General features: G+C 41.5%; 1 protein-coding gene across 5 annotated transcripts in view; it reads right to left on the minus strand.

Annotated features, from left to right (window-relative positions):
• Positions 1-1,125: 1,125 nt before the first annotated feature.
• Luzp1 (leucine zipper protein 1) overlaps positions 1,126-20,176 on the minus strand; it is an 89,013-nt gene continuing 69,962 nt past the window's right edge. For all 5 annotated transcript variants that reach the window (XM_076933950.1, XM_034502279.2, XM_076933949.1 and 2 more), the window contains 2 exons: positions 7,014-10,191; positions 1,126-5,240 (listed from right to left, as the gene is read on the minus strand). In XM_076933950.1, coding sequence (XP_076790065.1) covers positions 5,085-5,240; positions 7,014-10,079 — 3,222 coding nt within the window. In that variant the 5' untranslated portion in view covers positions 10,080-10,191 and the 3' untranslated portion in view covers positions 1,126-5,084. The remainder of the gene's footprint in view (positions 5,241-7,013; positions 10,192-20,176) is intronic.

Below are 20,176 nucleotides of genomic sequence, written 5' to 3' on the forward strand. Positions count from 1 at the left end.
TCACATAAAATTAGTTTGATCTTTTGGATTAAAGTTGTATATCCACAATATATAACTGTTGCTCCCTTGGAAATGCAAAATCCTACCTCTGACCATAGCTTATCTGCTTTCTCCTTGTCTCTGTGAGGAAGGCAGCGGCATGTAAAAGATAAAAGGGTTTGATCAGGTCTCAGGGAGGGCTCTTACTACTGAGTTACACTTCCAGCTTCTCCTTTTTTTTAAGGTTTTTGTTTTGTGTTTGCGTACATGTATGTATATATACCACACGTCTGGTGCCCATGAGCCTTCATTTGGGTGCTATGAACCAAACCTGGGTTCTCTCTTAAGAGCTGCAACTGCTCTTAACCATGGAGCCATCTCTCCAGCCCCATTATAGTTCTTAATGGCAATCTATTAAATGAAAAGTTCCATGGCAATTTTTTTTTGCACTTCTCATGTACTGGTGATCCTGTGTTGCCATAGAGCACCTTGTAATTGAACTGCTTCCTCTACTAAGGCTACTTTAATAACACCTACACCCTAAATGTAATCTCCCCATCTCCAAACTCAATATATAATATCTGTGAAGTCTTCACTGCTATGTAAGGTATACATACATACATACACACACACTCAGGATGGCCTTGAACTCAACATCTACAGGGATTATTGGTGTACACCACTGTACCTAGCTCTAAATGAAGCTGAATTGAGGAACATTATACTAGGGTTTGGTAAGATGATGGAAATGAGTGAGGGCTTTTCTGCTAGTTGTCCCTGAGTGGCAGCAGTAGAGAAATGGTATTGGTGGCAGCAGGCCGATGACTGCTGCCATGGAAAGTGCTTGAGGCACCCACTGAGGGGAGCTCACTAGTGTGTCTGGTGCAATAAATGGCAAATGCTTTTAAGACAAGGTCTCACTATTTAGACCTGGCTGTCATGAAACTCAAGATTATGTTGGGGTTAAAGGCATAGAGAAACAACAGACAAACGTAAAAAGAAAATAGAGCAAAGAGTTACCTGCTAGTTTTAACTCTGTATTTTGCCTAAATTTGTGAAATGCCGCACTAGCAGTACCAATTCAGAGATAACAGCTGTTTCTAGAAATGATATTGACAAAATTGGCATCACTGACTCAAAGGAGCATATAGAAACAAGGGAGCTTTATTGGTTACAATATTGTGCTGCAGAGCCAACAGAGAGCATTACAGCCAAAGGATACATGCAGACAGGCAGCTTCAACTATACACATGCACCCAAGGAGCCCTGAGCCACTGCCTGTGGCTGTGCCCTGCTTTCCAGAGGCAGGTTCTGGCCTCTCTGGTCCCTTGCTTGGAGCAGGAATGTAGAAGCTGCTGCACCTAGACTCCAAGGGGCAGAGCAGAGGTGAAGCCAGAGCCACCTGCCTGGGCAGGTAGGTGTAGACCAACAGCTAAGGCCCCAGCAAAGGACCTATCATGCGTAAGTTTATTTAAAGGCTGTCTATCTTTCTAGCCCTCTCAATCTTTAAAATACAAAAAATAGACTTTATTCTCTTAAAAATACATTCCGTTCAATACATGTTCTGAGCTGTGAAGCAGCAGGAAAATAGGACCTCTTTCCTATGACTCTGGTTGAGGTGGTTAAGGAGAACCCTGTTCCCCATTCAGGGTGTTTAAAAGATAATCCCTAAAAAGCAGCTCTTACAAAGCAGTCTTTGTCAGAATAGAAACCCATGCTAACAAAGGCAGCCAGGGGCTAGCCTCTGTGTCCCTGTTCCTTTACTGACCCATTAACTTTAACAACTAACACAGCCCAGGACAAGAGATCCACTATTGCTCTAGGCACTGGCCCCTGCCACATGAGAGGGATGGCTGGTGTGTAAGCTGGCCTGTAGCCTTGGCCTCTCACAAATCCCTTCAACTCATCTGAACTGTTTTACTGCCACACAGAGTTGGCACAGCTTCCTTGCCTGCCGCCCTGCAGCCTTTTCTAATTATTTCAATACCAGAGCAGCTGGTGACAGCAGCAGGTAGAAGATAGTACTTCCTTGCATTTAGCCAGCTCTTCATCCTCCAGCCAAGTATATCCAGGACCAGGTTCCTTCCTGTACTCAGAACTCTTAAGACACATGACCTGCTGGCCCAACTTAGCCATCTGTAGAGAAGAAGTACTGTCATAAAAGTGGGTCTTTTGATGGGGATTAAGGGAATATTTGGCTTGATTAAACAATGATTTGACTACCAGTCTCCCTTCTATTTGGAGGCTTCCTGCAGCTTCTGGCTTGGGCCCAAAGGTTACATCTTGGTGTCTGCAGAAGTGATGTGCCTTCCAACCTTGGAATCAGAGCCAGTCTAGCCATCCATATGGAGCCCAGGGGAACTTGAACCCTCTAGCCTCCATTTGCTTAGTATAAACGTTTGCAATGCTGAAGGCATTTAAAAATAAAATCTACTTTATGGCAGGACTACAAAGTGTGCAGATTAAAGAAACAAAATATCCTGAAATAATTGTTACAATCAAATGCTATTGCACTCAGATTTTCAAGATGGCAGCCCACAGCTGTCTCTTTTCCACAGACCCTTTCAACTGGCAGCAGGTGTTGGTGCTGCTAAAATGTGGAAAGATCCAGACTTTGGCACCAGGAGCTACAGCACCAGAATCCAGGGCTCAACACCCAAAGACAAAAATTATTGGCGAGATCTTTTGAGGCAGGGCTTGATGCCCCGTTTTTTATCAGTAGAGAAGAGCCACAGACTTAATTTCCTATACTCTTCGTGGACCACCACAGGGGTCTGTTTCCTTTTAACTCTCGGGGCTGCCAACTGGTTCAGGGGTGGGGAGTGGAGGTGGCACTGCAAGTGAGAGTTTGCAGCCTTGAATTAAGGAGTTTCTGGCCAGTGACCCAAAAGCAGCAGCAGGAAGAGATCTTGAAAACACTCTTAGTTGTATATCAAGTTGGGATGTGGAGGCAAGACACAAGGCAGTGCCCTCAGGTTAGCAAAACTCCATAAAAACAGAAGTGCTAGTCATTCCTGTCCCTTGGGGGATGGGGGGAGCAAACAAAACATGGCACATCTCCCCATACCCTGGCAGGATGGCTGAGTCTGATGCAGACAAGGGCAGATAAGTGCCAGTGTGTGTGTGTGCTAAGAAAGAAGGGTGAAGGGAGACTACTCAGTCCTCCTGAGGATGTCCTGTGTCTCTCCTGTGGCCAGGAAATTCACAGGAAAGGCACGGGAACAGGAATCAAACAGACTTACGTTATAAAAAGCACCTAGCTTGAAAGCCAGGACATGTGGCACTGGGCAAGTGACACATAAACCTGAGACCACCCAATCCAATCCCTTTACCTCATACTGAAAACAGGCCTTACAGACTCATCCCCATGACAGAAACATGAGGAAAAGAGAAAGAAGACCCAGAAGACAACTGAAGGCAGAAAGAAAGATGTTCCCCAGACTCATGTGGACATCACCTTCCAAAACCAAAAGTCAGCTCACGCTGATGGGTGAAACAAGTGTAGAACACCAAAGTTAAGGCCTTCGAGGTCATCCACTCCAAATGAGACCTCATTTTGAGCAGGGAAGCAGCAGTGGCAGAACACTTGCTTAGCATACCAGGTCCTATGTTCAACCCCCACCATGTACCCTGCAGGTGACACATGGGCACAACATGCACGCAACAAATGAACCAATTTTAAAGATAAAAAGAAAGAAACTCATTTTAAAAGAACTCATTTTAAAGATAGGGAAAACTGAGGCTCTAAGAAGATTTGCCAAAGGTCACAGAGTGACACAGCCAGGAGGGATGGGAAAGTGGCCTTCCAAATAAATTCCTAGTCTAATGGTAAGGCAATGACATCTACTTCACAATGGTAGCCAAGGAGGATCCCTTCAAACTGAAAATGATGCTTCAGAAAATTCAGTGACAAACAGTTCTTAACTTCCCCGTGTGGTCGGTATAAGGAGATAAAAAATTTATTCATCTGCCTTCCTAAAGGCTTAATGCACTTTGAACTGCATAAATCTGAGGCCCTCAACAGGCAGGTATTGGCTTTCCTCCAATGAAATCTCTAAAATGGTCTACTCGTAGATACCGAGGGCTTGCTTTTGCATCAGCAGTCAGCATGGTAAAGTGCAAGGCCTCCTCCACGGGGATGGAGGAGCAAAGGGAGGGAGCAGTCAGTCCATGCCTTTCATGGAGCTATTGCTTGTGGAGTGACTAAAGGAATTCTTGTTTGCTTTCCCATTTGCTGGGTCCATCGGCTCAGTATAGGGATTTTCCCAAGAGGAGAATGATGAAGTCAGTTGAAGTTTCCAGCCCCCAGAGAGAGCAAAGGTGATGCCAGCAGTAATGTTGGTGTCCAGGAAGTGAGAAGTATAAGATCTGTCTGTTTCTGGTGCCTTTGGAAGGTGAGCTGAAAGCTGGCATCAGAGGATGATGTCATTCTATTCGGTACCCTGCTCTGCCCCCAAGAAACTGGTTATCCAAAAGTCAGGTCGGGGAAGCTTCAACATAAGGATGGTCCCATAATTACTTAGGGGCAGCAGACCAGACCTTTTTTTCCTGTTTCCAAATTCTCAAGAACTCAAAGACAAAGGAATGTAAGCCTCTTAGGATGGAAATGATGGCTGATAATTCTTAATGTGTTCTTGGTGGGGGTGGGAGGTGTCTCTTAGGGCAAACAAAAAGCCAACTGGATGTGGTGAGGAGACAAATCACGGCATCAAACACAGAGCCAAAGGGACTGGGCTTTGATATACAAACTACTCACCATGGAGCAGAGGCGAGAGCTTTTGGTTACCTCTATATGGTAGTGGGTTTCTGTAACTTCCCATTTGGGGGGGTCAAAGAATGGTCCATGCTACCTTGGGGACAGAGACAGGAGATAGGACTACTCATGCATCAGGGAAAGTTGGGCCTGAGTGACTGGTTTGTAGTCTCTGATCCTATCTGGACAACTGGCAAAATTTACCTGAGCCATAGCCTGGCTCTCTACAGTCTCCCAGCCAAGGCCTTTGTGTCTAGCCTGGTTAACTGGCCTTGGGTCCTTCACAGGCCAGGATTGGGGAGGAGCTGAGAAGCAGGAGGAGAAAAGAAGCAGCAGACTTCACCTAGCTGGCTCAGTCTTCCTCAGCGTAAGGCCTTGCTGGGTGTAGCCGCTCCTCAGTCCAAACTCGCTCAGGCTCTGGCAGTCCCTGCTTCCCAGGCAGTTCAGAGTGCTCCAGCGGGTTGTGTATTCGCCTGCTGATAACAAATGTGCCGTCCTCCCCTTCCTCCTGTGCCAATGAGTAACAAGTAAAGAGTGAGCCACAAGGACAGTACAGGGAGGATGAGACGCCCTCACCTTCCACCCTGTAAGTTCTCCAGCTGGCATAGACACCTCAGTACACAGTAACTGCAGAGATATTCTCAGGGTGTGGGCATGGGGAGCAGGAGGAGACCAAGAGACTCATAACTAAACAGGAGCCTGATTATTGTCCAGCGTTTAGAACAGAAACGAGAGCAGGACCCCAAGTGGCACGTGTGAAAGCCACTTCCTTGCTGCACGGCAGGACTATGCTGAATTAGGCAGCTCCTTCTTACATATGACCTATGAAAAAGCCACACGCCTTCCCCCTTATATCATTCTGTCTCTTGGCTTGGGTCTCCCTGGAAACTCAGACAGCCAAATCTTCAAGACCCTAGATATCCATCTTTCTCCACACTCTTGGAATTCTGCCTTGCCAATATTCAAAGAACAATGAGTATGAGCAGAAAAGGCAGGTAGGCGATCAGTGTAGAGGCACTGGACCTACAGAGGGCCTCTGGTTCCAGTCTAGCTCTTCGTTATTTTCTGCATCTGGATGACTGAGAATAAAGCATTTTATCTGACCTTCGTCTTTACTACTCACATGTGAAAAGTGACGCTCGCACTGCTCACAGGGCTGTTGTAACTTTTTTTTTTTTTTTAATTTTATGTATGTGAATACACTGTTGCTCTTTTCAGACACACCAGAAGAGGGCATCGGATCCCATTACAGATGGCTGTGAGCCACCATGTGGTTGCTGGGAATTGAACTCAGGATCTCTGGAAGAGCAGTCAGTGCTCCCAACCCCTGAGCCATCTCTCCAGCCCCACAGGGCTGTTTTACAGGACACTGGGTGAACTCAAGAGTTAAGTACTTAAAAGATTGACAGGTTTGTCCAGTGAATCCCATCACCTGCCTTTAAAAAAACAAAAACAAACAAACAAACAAACAAAACTACTCTGGGCTGGAGAGATGGCTCAGTGGTTGGTTTAAGAGCACTGACTATGCTTCCAGAAGATCTGGGTTCAATTCCCAGCACCCACAAGGCAAGTCATAACCACCTGTTAACTACCTTACCAGGGGATCTGACAGTTTCCTGGCCTCTATGGGTACCAGGCACACCCTTGGTGCACAGACGTACATGCAGACAAAATACCCATACACACTAAATAAATAAACTTAATGTAAAATTTTAAAAAGGTACTAGTAGTGTCTAGAGGCAACATTTTCATGGTCATGGGTTCCTGGTCCAAGACACTGCTAGAGCCTTCTCCAGACTGTTTTCACTCTGGTTCTCAAGTCAGTTGGTTTTGTATTCATCTGTTCTTTAATGGGCCATACTGAGCTAGTCTCAGACAGAGAATATAATGGATCAGGCCAATCTAGAACAAAACAAAGTGACACTTGGGTATAAAGTTTACAAAGTAGATCCAGGGTCAGGCCTCATTCTCCCTATCTATCAGCTGCCCACAGAGGCCTCCTCACCAACTGTGGCAGCAGGAGAGGAAGAACCTGTTCACTGCCATCCTACAGGCACCTAAGAGCCTTCCTGTCCACTGCTCTGGAAATCTCAGGCAAACCAGGAAATAAATGCCACTCTCTGTTTGTGTGAGAGCAAAATGGAGAAGACAAATAAGATGAAAGGTTCTTCATGCTGCTTTCTCCCAAATCTACCTGAGACTCAGCATTTCCCAGCCTTCTGGGTTCCCTAAGTCCTCGGTTAAACGGGATCAAGGCTGAGGGAAGGAAAGTGAGACTCACCACGCTTGATGAGTGGTTCCAGGAGGCAGCAGTGATGGCATCTCCCATCCGATTCCTCCGGGTGAGTACCTCTGATGCAGTGAGGCTACTTTGGGTCCTTCTTGAGGAGAGCTCAGGAGCATCCCCTGAATTTCCTACCTTTCGAGTGCCCTGTTCAGACGGATGTGACCTGGGCTGTTCAAGTTCTAAGAAGTCTGTGGAAGACCTCTGTATATAGGTGTTAGTAGCTTCCATGTTTCTACCTATTCGAGTTGGGGGGTCTTCTGAACCTTTCAAGTCTCTCTTATTCTTCCAGGCATTCCGCACAGTGATATGTCTGGTGTCTGAAGAGGCCACCTCTGAAGAGGTACTATGGCTTTTCCACCTGATTGTCTCCGCTGGGGGGGCATGACTGTTCCTCTCCACAGACTCTGATGGCTTGATTAGAATGCTGCTCCGAGAAACCACTGTCTCTGCTCTATTCTTTGGAGACCCATCTCCCACTCTTTCACCTTCTGTGAGCTGCAAGGTGATGTCATGTTTATGAATAGAGAGTTCAAGAGGGGAGCTGACATGGTTGCTAACTGATGTGAGCTCTGGGGGCCCCACCTGAATGTTGCTGGTGGACGTATGCCTCTCCCTTGGGGCCTCACCTGGGACGGCTCTAGGCCCACTGCTGTCAGAGGGGTAGATGGTAATGCTGCTTGTCACTTTGCTTGTTACAGGTTTAGAGGCAGATTTCTGCTTCTCTAATACAACCTCAGTTCCAGATCCACCCATGATTTTTTTCACATCTTTATCAATGATAACGGGTTTTATAATTGCTCTAGACCGCAGGGCCTCTCTAGGGCTAAAGGGCCTTTGGCTTTTCACCCCAGCACAGTTGGCATCTGGGAACTCTATAGCATTGGAGGAAGGTCTGGTAGATTTCCCAGAGTCATTTTCTACTGCAGCGTTTCTATCATTTTCAAATAGGGCAGTTCTAGTTCCCCCTCTGGACTTCACCTTTTCTCTTGAGTTTGACTGTAGTTTGGGCTCTGGCTCTGGAGTGATAGTTGTGTTCACCAACTTGGCAGTAACAAGAGACTCTATGTCCAGGTCATCATCTGAGTCTGGCTTTTCTCTGCCACTGGATTTAATGACACGGCACCTCAGGGCTTCATGGTGACTGCTGTCTTCCATCACAACTGCTACAGACTGATCAATTCCTTCTTTATTTGGCAATGAAAAGGCCTGAAGGATATTTTCTTGGCTTCTTGAACTATAAGGATATTTTGATAAAATAGGAGCTTTAGAATTTGAAAAATTTGCATCAGCCTCTAGGCCATTAGCAGCTTTCTTGCCCTTAGAAAGTCCTTCTGAGGAGGCTCTTTGAGACGAGGAGAGCGTGCCAATGGCCTTAGAGCAGCCAGACTCTGCAGCCTGTGTTACCTGACTTGCATGGCCAGGCACCTGTCCTCTCTTGCCACAGTGGGCCTCAGAAGAGAGGTCAGAAGACTTATCACCTTTCCCCACTGTATCATTGGGCACAGATCCATGAGTGGAATCACTAAATGTTCGAGTTGTCTTCTCTACTTTCCCCTTAAGTCCACGCTCAGTGCCTGGCTTGGGAGCTCCCTTCCAAACTTTAGTGTGCTCCTGGGCAGCAGGGGGGTAACGGCTAAGCACTGACGGCTGCTCCCTACCTTTTTTCCCTTCACTCTGAGAGGACCCAGGTGCAAATCGGTCTTCAGTTCTCTTTGTCTCCTGAGTCCCACTGTCGGAACCCACTCCCATGTTGGAAGCTTTTGCTGCCCTTTTATTTGTGAAAACGGGAGAAGAAACCTGTTTGTTGCTTAGAGAATAGTGTTCATTATTGAGAGCAAACTCCCTGTTCCGGAACCTTTCCCGCTTATGTTGAGGAGACAGTTCTCGAGATATGTGCTTGGACACAGATGCCTCACCCCCATGGCATTTGAGCTTAGTCCTCTCATGCCTGCCTCTGCCCAAAAGGAAAGCATCTTCGCCTTCTATGTCCCCATTTCCTAACTCTTTTTGTTTCTTGACTTGGAGCTTTATCTCCTCTAGCTGGCTAGCTAAGCTTCTGTTTTTATTCAGTTCAGTTAGGTAATTATCCTGAAGGTCATTGTTTTTAGCCCTCATTTTCTTAAGCTCCTCTTCCAAAGATTCAAAATGTTTGATCTGTGTCTTAAGTTTCTCAATCTCTTGGTTAAGGTCTTTCACTTTGTTGTCTTCCTGATTCCGGTTCTTCTCATTTTCTGATTTGTCTCTGGTTTCATTCTCGACCTGCTTTAGGTAGTCCAGACTGCCCTTCCTTTTTGACTCTTTGGATGGCAGTGTACAGGAAATGCCATCCTCAATCCGTAGGTCATTCCTTTCCAGAAAAGTAGATGCGTTTCTCATGTGATCTCGGTTCATTTTCTTGTTCTGCTCCAGTTTTTGAGTAAGCTCTTTTATCAATTTCTCATTTTCTTTCTCCTTTTCATTCAAGTATTTTCTCTCATTTACAAAGCTCAGGGTTAATGATTTTAGCTTTTCTAATTCTGACACTAAATTCTGCTCAGTTTTATCCAAGCGGTCCTCTGAAGATTCTAGTTCTTTCACTTTGACTCTGAGCATTTCCAACTCAGAAGAGATTTTCTTGGTCAGGTTTCTCTCTTCATTGAGGCTCAGACAAAGCTGGGAACATTCGTTCTTACTCTTGCTCAAAGCCTCCTCCAACTTCTCTAAGTCAGCCATTCGTTTCTGAAGCCGCTCAATTTCAGATTTTAGCTCTCGGGTAAGGTTTTCTTCCTCTTCAAGTTTCTCCTTCATCATATGACATAGGTCCTCTGCTCTCTTAATTTCCTCATCTTTACCTTCAATCTTCAGTACGCGCTGGCGTAGCACCTCAATCTCAGCCAGCATGCTGGAGTTGCTACCCTCTGCCTGGATCACCTTGTCCTGGAGGTCCAGGAGCTCATCCTCAGCTTTCTGGAGGTTTTTTGTGGCTTCCTCTAACTCATCGAGGCGACGGCTCAGGCTCTGTAACTTAAACCGCAGGTGGCGGTTGGAGGCAGCATCCTTGTAGTTAGCAAATTCTGCCATGTCTACAGCCAGTCAAGATGGGCTGCTAGAGGCATCCAACTGCACTGGAGAAACTGGTTACCTTTCTCTTGGCATCCACAACCTTCTTTGGCAACTGAAGACCATTATCAGTCTACAGAATAAAAGCAGAAAGCATGACTGTAAACAGAACTCCAACCTGCAGTCCTTGTACAGAGGACATAGTAGCTACATACAATTCTAATGGCTCAACTTGAGTAAACCTGTTCAAACTTGAGCAAAACAAATCTGTTCTTTATGGCTGACAATGAACTGTAGTACCTAAGCACAGCATGGCATAAAGTACAGGGAACCACAGTCCTCATGGTGCATAAGGGTATCTATCACACACTGTCTCCACCCTGTCTGTATTCATTTAAAAACAGAGCCCTTCTCCCTTAGCTATAAAATGAGCATGGTCCTCTTTGCCCAGTGCCCTTGAGAAAACATATGGTGAGCTCTTGGTAAGAACACACTAAATAATCCTGAGGTAGGAGGAGGGAGAGGAAGGGAGGGGTCGCAGGCCAAAGGAGGGAAAAGTATCTGAAACAAGTTGGTGAAAAAACCTTACGTAAAAAAATTCTGCCTCAAACAGAATAAAGTTAAATGTGCTCACAGACACAAGTCAGACAAAAGGAAGCCACAATTATAAAAGTAATGGGTTTTAAAAAGTTGTCTCAACCATCTAGCTGTTCTAACAAAAGATATGACATGATCTTTATAGGGACCAGAAGAGGTTCTGGAAGCTGGAAAATGCAAATTCAGGACACAGTAAGTTTTTTCTCTGCCAGGTACAGGCCTGGTACCTGCTAAGAGAGTACCTTAAGTCTTTGGACTTGAAAGTGGAAAAACAAAAAGGTTAAGATCCTAACTCTGTATGGGGGACAAGCCTATTCATCTCTTAAAGGCCCTATCTCTTAATTATATTGTGAAGGACAGAATTTGAACATGAGCTTTGTGGGGCACACAAACATTCAAATCATAGCAACAATCTTTGAAGAAACAGCAACTGAACCCTGACTGAACGACAAGTAGAAGACAAAAGACATGGTAATACTTATGTAAACTGTCAAACTAGAGTTTTATACCCCCTAAATTACCAAACAAAGTGGGTTTAACCTAAGGAACTCATGAGCACCATTGTGAACTGGGCAGAGGCACCAGCAGATGACACATTCTCAAGCGCACATTCAAGGCTATAATAACACAGCTGTGATGGCTGATGTTAACTGTCCACTAGACAGAACCTAGAGCTACCTGGAAGATGAGCACTGAGCATGGGATGGGAAGTTGATTATGTTAACTGATGTCTGCTGTGCATGGCCCCTTTCTCAACAAGGATCCTGTCCTATGTAAATGGAGAAAGGAAGGTGAGCAGCAGTGTGCACGCACACCTTGCTCTCTGTTTCTGACTGTGGATGTGACAGAACCAGCTGCTTGAGATGCCTGCCACCTTGATGGACTGCGCCCTTAAATAGTAAGCTGAAATAAACCCTTGTCACATCAACAGAAAAAGAAACTAAAAAACTCACCTTAACAATTCTAAAAGAAAATTTAAATTAGTCCACAAAGGAGTCAAACAAATCAGTAACAGAAGATGGCTGGAAATAGAAATATTTTGAAAGAAAAATATAACTTTCTAAAATATATAAGATAAACTCAGAACAACACAAAAGAGAAGGCGCAAAGCCATTAAGAGCCAGAGGCCTGGAGGTCTGCTGTGAGAGAGCCATCTAGGTATGACAGGGAGCTGCACCATGGAATCTCAACAGTGAGGTTGCCAAAACAATCTGAACAACTGATGCCATCAGATGACATCCCAACACAGGTGGAGGAACGTTTCACAAAGCCCAACCCCTGGATGGACACCTACAGACTGATGGCTGCTAATTCCAAATACCTTAAATACACTCAGGAGGGAGGGAGGGTGTGTGAGGGTGTGTGTGTGTGTGTGTGTGTGTGTGTGTGTGTGTGTGTGTGTGTGAGAGAGAGAGAGAGAGAGAGAGAGAGAGAGAGAGAGAGAGAGAGAAACAATAATTAAAGAGGCCATGAATCTGAAGGAGAAAGGGGTAGCATCTAGGTTAGAGGAGGAGACAGTGGGTGTAAATGATGGAAATACAGTATGTATGAAATTCTCTAAAGAGTTGTAGGATGAGGTTACAGTGTTGTTAAGAGATATTTATGGCACTCAGTGCACAGTAGATGAAGTGTAACATTAATCTCAAAGGTAAGAAACAATCAAACAAACAGGCAAAGTAAACCAGATGTGATGGCACTCCTACAGCCAGGGAAAGTAGAACAGAATAATTGCTTAAACAAAGATGGTCAGCCGTGAGACCACTGACTACCAGCTAACTTAAGTAATGAATGTTAACTCGTTAAAATTAAGCAGAAGAAATAGTAAAAAAAAAAAAAAAAAGGAAAAAAAGTGGAAATCAAGTTGAAACAAGTGGGGCAGGTTGTTAACCAAAGACAAAGCTATCTCTGGAAAGATAATAAAAAAACAGATGACAGAAAAGACACTATAGATCTCAGAGACATTAAAAAGAGTAATTTATGAACAACTCTGTGGCCAAAATAGTAATCCAGATGAAACAGACCAATTACCTGAAGCCACAATTTATTCAAATAGTAGACAATGTTGAATAGGCCTATTCTGTTCACCAATAACTTTGCAAAATAGATATAAAAGCCCAAATGGACTTACTAGTAAGTACTTTAAGCATTTAGAAAAGTGTCAGAAGACAGAATCACAGCAAATATTTCCCAGTTCACTCTGTGAGGCCAACAAAATCCTCATAAGACCAAAGATATCACAAGAAAAAAAATCTACAGACTAATATCTCCTGTACACAGATATATCTAAGGCTCTTCCACAAAATACTAGCCTATGAACTCTAACAATATATAGGAAGAATTATATGCTATAACCAACTGGATTTATCCAAGAAATGAAAGGTTGCTTCAGCTTTTGAAAACTGATATAAATCATCATACCAATAAGTTAAAGACATACTGACGCTCAAAGCCTCCTGTGTGATGAGGGACAAGGCAAGAATTCTTCTTGCCACCTGTTTTCAAGATTGTACTAGAAGCTTAGATAATACACTAGGCAAAAATAAAAATAGGTGCTCATTGGGAGGGAAGAAAAATGTTGAGAAAGACATGCCTCTCTGTAGAAAATTCAACAGAATGAGCAAAAAAATAAAGGCCACTTTAAAACAATTAGTGATTATTACAAGATGGGTGCATGATAGACAAATCAACCATTTCCCAATGTACCATTAGTGAGCAAACAGAATTTGAAATTACAGTATCATTTTTATTATCACTATAAAAATGAAATTTAGATGTAAACTCAGAAAGTATATGCATATTTCATAGTTTTGCAGATTGTAAAACAGAAGACCTAAGTAAATGGGGAGACTGTCCATGCTCACTGGCAGGAAAACTCAATACTATCCCGAATGCCAGTTCTATAGACTCAGTCAAAATCCCTGACAACTATTATGTGGATACTGACAAACTGATAGTTTTGGTAGAGTTGAATGATCACAAGAACTAACATAACATTAAAAATGAACAAAACTGATGATATCCACCTAAGAAAGTTATCAGTCACAGCAGTATGTGTGAAAAGCATAGACAGACAAAGGAGCAAAACAGCTCAGATAAAGAAACAGTACTGTGCTGAGAAAAGAGTAAAGGCAACAAAACAGAGCAAAAGTCATCTTCTCTATAAATGAGGCTATAACCAGATTATCTGCACAGCCTTAAGTATAAAATGCAAAACTATCAACTCCATCCATGAAAGAAAGAACGGATAATATAAGCTTGTTAAAGTGAAAGACATCTAGGCAAGCCAAGTATGGGGGGAAAAATAACTAAAATACATTTGACAATAATACTAGAAACAGTGGTATACAACTTTAATCTCAGCACACAGGAAGCAGAAGCAAAGCAGATTCTCTGTGAGTTCAAGGCCAGCCTAGTCTACAATGTGAGTCCCAGAGCAGCCAGAGCTACGTACATATAAAGACCCTGTCTCAAAAAAAAAAAAAAAAAAAAAAAAAAAAAAAAAAAGTGTATAGTCTATCATTTATGTATATAATTATCTCAGTAAAAAAAACATGAGTCAAAGACGTGAACAGACACCTTACCAAAAGAAATATACAGATTACAAATAAGCGCATGGAAAGATCATGTTGATTTCGAACTGAAAAATTACAACATACCAAAAGCTGGTCATGGTGGCTCATGCTCATAATCCCAACACTCGGAAAGCTGAGTCAGGGAAATAGCACCTTCAACTTGAGACCAGCCTGGCCAACAGAGTCAGACCTTGTCTCAAAAAACAAAGACCCTCAAAACCACTACATATCTATTAAAATGTCCAAATCACTGTTAACATGGAGTATACAGAGCAACAGGAATTCTCAAGTCCATACCGGTGGTAATGCAAAATGGTAGCATACTTTTGAAGTCAGTTTCTATCAAAACCGAATACTACTCTTACCATATGACCTAGCAGTTTAACTCCTTGTTTAGCACATGTTTGAAAAACTATGCTTATATAAAAGCAGGCACAAAGATATCTATAGTCATTGCATTTATGATTGCCTAAACCAAGAAGCAGGGAGATTATCCTCCAGGAAGCAGAGGGATAAACTGCTACATCCAGTTAGTGGAGTATTATTCAGTTCTAAAATGAAATGAGTTATCAAGTTTAAGAAGTCTCATGTGATATGACTAACTGAATGACATCTGGAGAAGGCCAAACTATAGAAACAGGAAGAGTGACTAGCACACAGGGGATGCAGCAGTGAAATACTCTATTTTAATTATGGATCCATGTCATTCTACCTCTCTTTAAATTCATAAAGTACACAGATCAGGAGTAAACCTAGGCTGGTCGTGGTAGCACACACCTTTACTCACAGCACTTGAAGCAGAGACAAGTGAATCCCTATGAATTCTGAGGCCAGCCTAGTGTACTTAGTGGGCTGCAGGCCAGCCAGGGCTACACAGTGAAACCCTTATGGGCATAATACTTTTCTGTGCTGTGTAAACATTATCCTTCTGTCATTCAAATGCTGACTTCTCTGCCCTCACATCTTGTTTCAATCCAGACACAGCATTGTAATGTTTATACCAAGAATCTCCTGTCTCTAGTTTGTGTAAACAGTTCTTACCATTTATTCTCTGCCTTGTCAATAAATATTGGTCACCCAATGGCTGGGCAGAACAGAGAATAAGGAAGGACTTCGGGAAGCCAGGAGAAGGAGCATGAGTGAGAAAGAGAGATCATTGAGGAGGAGTAAGGATGAAAGAATTCTTGAGAGTTCAGCAGAAATACGGAAGTCCCAAATTGCAGGTGTTATTGGGATTTTGGCTGGTAGGTAGCCAGATTAGTTTAGGGGTTAAAGACAGACTGCCCAGATATTGAGGAGGAGCCTTGAAATAAATCTTGGTCTCCCTGTGTTATTATTGGGAACTAGCTAGAATAAAGTCATACAGCTTCTGTACTAATTTAATACACATTTATATTGATTCATTTTGCATTTGGAGCCCAATGTGGAGAATTATTCACATCTTTAAAAATTCATATTTAGTTATTAGATAGACAGTTTCGGGTAAAAAACAGAAAAGACAAAGCTTCATCAGAGCTTTGAGTTTGTAAACCACTTGCAAGAATTTTGCTCTCCTCCAGGAGAATCTTGCTGTGTACAGAAAGCATTGGTTAATTAACAGCTGCTATTCCTAAAGTAGGAACTTTGAGAATTCTTAAATAGATCCCCTGGGGTGGAGGGACAGAGAAACAAAGAAAAGCAATACTTTTTAAAAAGTCGTCTCTGCAGAATAAAAACCTACTCCTTCTTACCAGAGCTTCTAGGAAAAAAAAAAAAAAAAAAAAAAAAAAAAGGAAAGCAGTCTGTAGCTGACAGAGAGGCTCTCTCAAGCCTTTAAAAGCCTTTCTGTGAAGGGCAAAGCCAGCTTGCTACACTCTAGCTGAAGGAGCTAATCAGACTTGTGCATTCTACAACTCCCCAGAAGGGCGGGGGGCGGGGATTTAGTAAGGGGGCTCCCTTTATCGGTGAAGGAAGAGACACTTCTTCCCTGTAAACTGAAAGACCCAAGGGCCTGGCCAAGCACAGCACAACCTCTAAACAGACACAAACTGAAACCAGACAACAAGAAATTAAAAAGACAACAGAACTTTTATCTGGTATTTAAAAATTATTTTTCAGTGTTAAAAAGGGAAGGGAACTGTATATGAAAAAAATTCATAGATATATATAAATAATTTAAAAGTAATGAACTTAAAGAAATAAGACATAAGATGAGAAACATAAAGAAGACATTTTGGGATCAGATGAAAGATCTGAAGAGGTTAACACTCTGCCTTTACAGTTACTGCACTATTAAGTTTCATTCTTATCCTAATAAGCATTTTAGCTTACTGCGCCTTTTTGAAAAAGGGGGCCTTAGAAAAACTTTCACAAGGTTTAGAGGAGGTGTTGCTAAAATTAATAAATCAGAATAAAGAAGATACTAAAACATAAGAGATACAAAATAAAGAAAAATATGGAAGCAAGGCTAAGAACAAAAGATACAGAATTTTATAGATCAAAATGAACAACATAGAGAAAACTGAGACAAAGAGGGAAGGCTTAGAGGAGCCATCAGAGCAGAAGATACACAAATCTTTTTTCTTTTTTTTTTTCCAGAGCTGAGGATCAAACCCAGGGCCTTGTGCTTGCTATGCAAGCGCTCTACCACTGAGCTAAATCCCCAACCCGATACACAATTTTCTAAGTCGGGTTGAACACTAGGATGACAAATATACAAACACAAGAGAGGTATAAAATATGGACACAGACCTTAAAAGGAGTTTAAAATATCAATAAATAAAAATAAGGAAAAAATTCAAATAAAGACAAAAGTTTTTTTTTTTTTTTAAAGCTAACCAAGTTTGTTAGAAAACAAACTTTAGATTATCAGGTTAGTATACAGCAAAGGCCACGAGATGAAGATCATTCACAAGTTTATGAATAGTATTTTGTGGATGTGCTGGATTTGAGAAAATTTAAGAAAAAGTGTCAATATTTATGAATAATTATGGAATGCATTCACCATTTGTAAAAAAAAAATCTTGACTTCTTTGGTGAGCAAAAATAGAATAATCCCCCAAAACTGGAAAGATATAACAAGAGCAGTAGTATTAAATCCTAGGCCACAAAAACAATGGCTTTCATGGTGGAGAGAAGCAGCTAGAGAGACAGCATGGAGAAACAGAGCCAGAGGTATCAATATTTCTAAAGACCAGCTGCTAGGTGAAAGTCAATATGCTGAGGCCGAGGTGCAAGCTGTATGTGATGAAGAAACCTCAGCATTATGTCACATAAGGCCTTAAAGGCCTGGGATAAGGTTGAAGAAACAGGAAAAAGACTTGAGCCATTTTTTCAAGTTATATAAGGTCCAAAAGAAACACTCGTTGACTTTTTACAAAGATTAACTTCAGCTATAGATAAAAAGAAATCAGATATACTTGTCAGGAAAGCACTAGTTGAATCTTTGGCTTTCTTAAGGCCAACACTGGACCAATGAATGTAAGTCAACGACAGACAGATCAAAAATCGCCCAGGGGGCTCTTTCAGCTTCAATACCAAATTCAAAGCAACGGCAGAAATCTCACCCACAGAACAATTAATTAAACAACACTGCTCTAAAAATAGACATTAAAAACCTAGGTATCAAAGTCAAAACAACTTCAATAGATGAAACAAACAAAAAAAAAGAAAACAAGCCGAGAAACAAATATTTTGGCAAACTTCTATAGATTATCAGAGGCTAAAACCAAAGGTGTTTGTAGATAATACTAAAATTAACAGAATGGTTGATACTGATGTAACCTTAATCTCTCTAAAATCTTAGCTTCCAGATTGACCTCTTCAAGAGATAGATGCCCAATTTCAATGAGTTAGAAGTTTATCCCAGGTAAATCAAAGTATTAAATGGCTTAAATGTATAGAGCCAAAAGGTCAAATAGGAAAATTAAGGCTGTATGTTGTTGATACAGCCGTACATTTATGGGGAAGAGATCTACTGCAACAAGACACGAGTCTTGGGAGACATGAGTTACCATTCCTCCAAACGTCAGGGACAAGCCATAAAACAGAAGATGGTCTTGATGAAACTATTAAAAAATTTTATCAAGAACAGTCATGAACTGTCCAAATTATCCATAAACAAGACAATAGCAGCTGACTCTCCAGTGGGAGAGAGACAGAACACAAATGGCCTTGCCACTAAGGTAGTTGATGGACCATCCAATTAGGATAGAATAATGGCCTATGACAAAAGAAAAATCACAAGTACTAGAACAACTAGAGGCTGTACAGTTAGAGTAGCTGGAGCAAGCTGGAGGCTTAACATAGAGAAGAGTCCACCAGTCCTTGGAATTCTCCTGTGTTTGTGACTAAAAATAAATCTGACAAATGGGAAATATTGACAGATCTGAGAACAATGAACAAAATCATTCAGCCAATGGTTTCTTTCTGGTCTAGAATCCCATTGCCTTCCATGATATCTAAGGAATGGCCTATTACATGATTTAAATTATTGCTTTTTTACAATTCCTTTACAAGAACAATACAGAGAAAGGTTTACTTTCTCAATACCTACTTATAATAATAGCTGTCCAATAGAAGGATATCACTGGAAGGTCTTGCCTCAAGGAATGTTGAATAGTCCTACTTTATGCCAATATTTTGTACAACAGTCATTGGAAATAATTTGTAAGCAATAATTTCCTCAATCCATAATTTACCATTATATGGATGATATTTTGCTGGCTGATTCATTCTTAGAAAGAATGTTTGCTCCTGAAAAGATACTAAGTGGAATTCTATTTTTATCTAGGACATAAGATAAGTCTGCAAAAAATTCAACCAGAAAAGATACAAATCAGGAGAGACCGATTAAGAACTCTTACTGATTTTCAAAAATTTCAAATATTAACTGGCTACAGCCAAAAATTGGCCAGACAACTCAAGAGATAAGTAATTTATTTCAAACTTTACAAGGTGATAAAGAATTAAACAGTCCAAGAAACTTAACAGCTGAAGCCGAAAGGGAATTGACTCTGGTAGAAAAGAAACTAAAAGATGCAGATACAGGTCATACTGACCCAAAAATGGTCTGTATTTTAGTTATCTTGCCTTCTACTCATTTTCCCATAGGAATTCTAATGCAGAAAGAAGATTATATCTTAGAATGGCTATTTTTAGCTCACAAATGGAATAAAAAATTAAAAACATATAGAAAAGGTTTCTGAATTTATTCTAAAAAAAATAAGACTTTTGTGAATTAGTTGGAATAGAAGCATCTGAGAGTTTGATACCTTATACTGATGCTAAAATTGCCTCATTATGGGCACAAGATGAACACTGGCAAAGAATTTGAAGTAATTTGGGGGAAGATATTAACAACAAATACCCAACAGCAAGTGACTTCAATTTATAAAAACAACTAATTGGATTCTCCCTTGTATAATAAAAGGAACACCAATTTCTGGAGCCCCTACATTCTATACTAATGCAAATAAATCAGAAAACGCAGGTTATAAATCAGGAAAAAAAAAATAGTAAAATGGTTGAGAGTCCTAATAATTCAAGTCAAAAATCAGAGTTATACATAGTTCTTATGGTATTGACTTTTCATAATCTCTTAATATAGTTATTAAGTCTCAATATACAGAAAGAGTTGTCTGCGTATAAAAACTGCTGAATTAATTCAGGATGATTCAGAATTAACTTCACTATTTATTCAAATACAACACGTAATCAGAAATGGAAATCACCCACTGTACACATATCAGATCCCACATGGATCTAACAGGTCCTCTACCAGGTCAGCACAAGGTAATGATAAAACTGATCAACTATTAATAGGAAATGTGCTAGAAGGCTCAGTATTTTATTAAAAACTACCATGTAAACAACAAAGATTTAAAAATAGATTTTTCTATCAATTGGCAACAAGCCAAGGAAATTATTTTAAAATGTCCTATACTTGTTCTTTACATAATCAAACTTCAT

This window comes from Arvicanthis niloticus, chromosome 5 (assembly GCF_011762505.2).
Source record: "Arvicanthis niloticus isolate mArvNil1 chromosome 5, mArvNil1.pat.X, whole genome shotgun sequence".
Lineage (NCBI taxonomy): Eukaryota > Metazoa > Chordata > Mammalia > Rodentia > Muridae > Arvicanthis > Arvicanthis niloticus.